Raw genomic sequence first — 2,777 nt, 5'->3', positions numbered from 1 at the left:
AATTAAAATATAATAGATATATTTTAGTATTTTCATAATTCCAATTTAAATTTGTATTTTTAGTTTTGTATTTATTTTGTTTAAAAAAGATTATACTACCGCAAATGCTAGTTGAAACCAGCTTATGAATTTATGAGGTTTAGAGCGGTTTGAAGCGGTTTAGAGCGGTTCGAAGCGATTTGAGTGATTGTTGCGAAACGCCAACCACCACTATCAATCGCAAAAGCTACGTTTGCGGATGGTAACGGAGAAATCAATCGTCTAAACCACATAACATCTGACATGGCATAAACAGTGCCTAGTCAGCTTTCATCTTTCTGAACCATTATAAAAGATTAAGCCAACGTCTCTTTACCCACACTCATCTCACCCTCACCAGAAAATATATATTATCACAAATTACGTTTTCTTCTTCTTTCTCTCTCTCTCTCTCTTTAGATTTGTCGCTTATCTTTGAATTCACCGGCGATGAATCTCGCCGGGAAAGTGAATATTCCGGTAATCATGTCCGTCTGTAGTAACGTTGTCTCCGATCATCGCCGTCACGTTTTCCGTGAAAAGCGTCACTGATCCGTCTTCTAGACATTTTTCTATTGATAGTAGTATTATTCTTTGCTTTGTTTTGTGAAAAAGAAGATCCGCTAAATCGAAGAAGACGCTCTAGGTTTTCTTCTGGTGTTAGCTGAGAGGTTTTGATAGATTCTTCTTCTTATTCCTTCTTGGACATACCACCAGTTTCCGAAAATTTTGTCGGTTTGTGAAAGTCCTTGAGAGAGATTTGAATTTTCAGCGTATGTTTCTTCTATAGCTAGTTTGAACGAGAATTGACTTGGACCGTAGAGAGGTTAGATCTTCGTCTTAGGGTAAAACGATGCCGTTTATGATGAAGATCCAGCCGATTGATATCGATTCACCCGCCGTAAGAGAGACGGCAGCTCGACCGGTGCTCAAATCTCGCCTCAAGCGTTTGTTTGACCGGCCGTTCACAAACGTGCTGAGAAACGCAACCTCCGAGAAACCATTACACGGTGGCGAAGTTCAATGCGGAGGAGGAGCGGCGGTGACGGAGTTCGAGCCGAGCTCCGTTTGCTTAGCGAAGATGGTTCAGAACTTCATAGAGGAAACGAACGAGAAGCAAGCCAAATGTGGACGCAGCCGATGCAACTGCTTCAACGGAAACAACGACGATAGCTCCTCCGACGATGATTTTGATCTCTTCGGTGGTTCAACTGAGTCTTTCATCGGCGACGCCTCTGATCATCTCAAGGTATACACTAAACCGGTTCTTCTATCTCTCTCTCTTTCTTGATTAGTGTTAACCGGATTGTAATCTCGATCTATTCACAGAGTTTGGTCACATGCGTGAGCGTCGCGGAGAGGAACCTCTTAGCCGACGCGGCGAAGATCGTTGATAAGAACAGATCAGTCAAACGAAAAGAGGATCTGAGGAAGCTCCTCAACGAAGGACTCGTATCTCTTCACTACGATTCTTCACTCTGCAAATCCAAATGGGAGAAATCTCCATCATTCCCAGCTGGTGACTCTCTCTCTCTCTCTCTCTCTCTCTCTCTCTCTCTCTCTCTCTCTCTCTCTCTCTCTCTCTCTCTCTCTCTCTCTCTCTCTCTCTCTCTCTCTCTCTCTCTCTCTCTCTCTCTCTCTCTCTCTCTCTCTCTCTCTCTCTCTCTCTCTGATTATTCGCTAATTTTCAGGTGAATACGAGTACATAGATGTGATTGTTGGAGAAGAACGGTTGCTAATCGACGTTGATTTCCGATCAGAGTTCGATATCGCGAGGCAGACGAGTGGTTACAAGGCGTTGCTTCAGTCTCTACCCTTCATCTTCGTCGGCAAATCCGATCGATTAACTCAGATCGTCTCGTTGATCTCCGAGGCGGCGAAACAGAGCTTGAAGAAGAGAGGGATGCATTTGCCTCCGTGGAGGAAAGCGGAGTACATGCGATCTAAGTGGATGTCCTCTTACACCAGAGCCTCCGTCGTTGCTTCTGGAAACGCTGAAGAGCCGCCTGCTACGGTGGCCGCGGCTGAGCCGGAGCTAGATTGTGCAGAGCTTGAGCTAGTTTTCGAGGAGAAATCTTTATCTCCGGGAGTTATTAATTCTTCCTCCTCTCCTTTTCCGTCTGTTTACGGCGGTGATGATGATGTGGCGGTGGAGAGAGAAGTTAAGGTCACCGGCTTAGCTTCTTTGTTCAAGGAAAGGCCTTAATAAAAAAAAGTTTTGGAGTTTTTTTAAACCTTTTTCTAATTTTCACTTAGTTCCCCAAGGTAAAAAAAGTAAAAAACTATATAACATTACCAAATATTCCCCTTCTTTTTAATTTTTGTAGTTGTTTTTGATCTCTTTTTTTTCTTTACCTCTTTGTATTTTTTTTGTCAATACCACTTTGTATTTACCCGGGTATTTACTACAGTCCACGGTGAAAAATAAATAAAAAATATTTTTCCCTATAATCTAGAATTTAGGACTACCGAAACTCAAAAACACCTGAGAAACTGTGCAGTGTTGTGGATAGTATCTTAAGGAGATGGCGTTTAAAATATGTAAGCACAGAAGGGAGCATAAGAGTATTGACACGATCTTTTAACTTCTCATCTTTTCATAAAACCTAGCATTTTTATAAGTTAAGCGTTACGAAATTTGTTTACTAAACTGATCGATTTATTTTTATAATGGCGACAGCTTTGAGAAAAGAGAGAAGAGAGAAGAGAGAAGCTCGTGGGCTCTCGATAGCCGTGGAGTGCCAGAGTTGTTCTTGAAC

The 2,777-nt window shown here is 42.2% G+C and overlaps 1 protein-coding gene across 2 annotated transcripts; it reads left to right on the top strand.

Annotated features, from left to right (window-relative positions):
• The first annotated feature begins 346 nt into the window (after positions 1 to 346).
• LOC106451781 lies at positions 347 to 2,464 on the top strand. 2 transcript variants are annotated; one of them, XM_022719533.2, is made up of 3 exons: positions 347 to 1,267; positions 1,348 to 1,537; positions 1,728 to 2,464. In XM_022719533.2, exons 1-3 carry the CDS (start codon positions 872 to 874, stop codon positions 2,222 to 2,224), a joined length of 1,083 nt encoding a protein of 360 aa, XP_022575254.2. In that variant the 5' UTR covers positions 347 to 871; the 3' UTR covers positions 2,225 to 2,464. The 2 variants fall into 2 exon arrangements, with proteins under 2 accessions (XP_022575254.2, XP_013749209.2); XM_013893755.3 differs by having other exon boundaries at positions 351 to 1,267; positions 1,710 to 2,464.
• The last annotated feature ends 313 nt before the right edge of the window (positions 2,465 to 2,777 follow it).

Source organism: Brassica napus, chromosome A5 (assembly GCF_020379485.1).
Source record: "Brassica napus cultivar Da-Ae chromosome A5, Da-Ae, whole genome shotgun sequence".
NCBI classification, from domain to species: Eukaryota; Viridiplantae; Streptophyta; class Magnoliopsida; order Brassicales; family Brassicaceae; genus Brassica; species Brassica napus.
The sequence above is the reverse complement of the archived record's forward strand: the minus strand, read 5'-3'. Positions and strand labels throughout refer to the sequence as shown.

What these genes read in the sequence shown, in the direction of transcription:
- LOC106451781 (XM_013893755.3), top strand. Translation starts at nt 872, where the DNA reads ATGCCGTTTATGATGAAGATCCAGCCGATTGATATCGATTCACCCGCC. An exon ending in ACGCCTCTGATCATCTCAAG is followed by an intron (nt 1,268 to 1,347) that starts GTATACACTAAA and finishes ATCTATTCACAG; the next exon opens with AGTTTGGTCACATGCGTGAG. An exon ending in ATCTCCATCATTCCCAGCTG is followed by an intron (nt 1,538 to 1,709) that starts GTGACTCTCTCT and finishes GCTAATTTTCAG; the next exon opens with GTGAATACGAGTACATAGAT.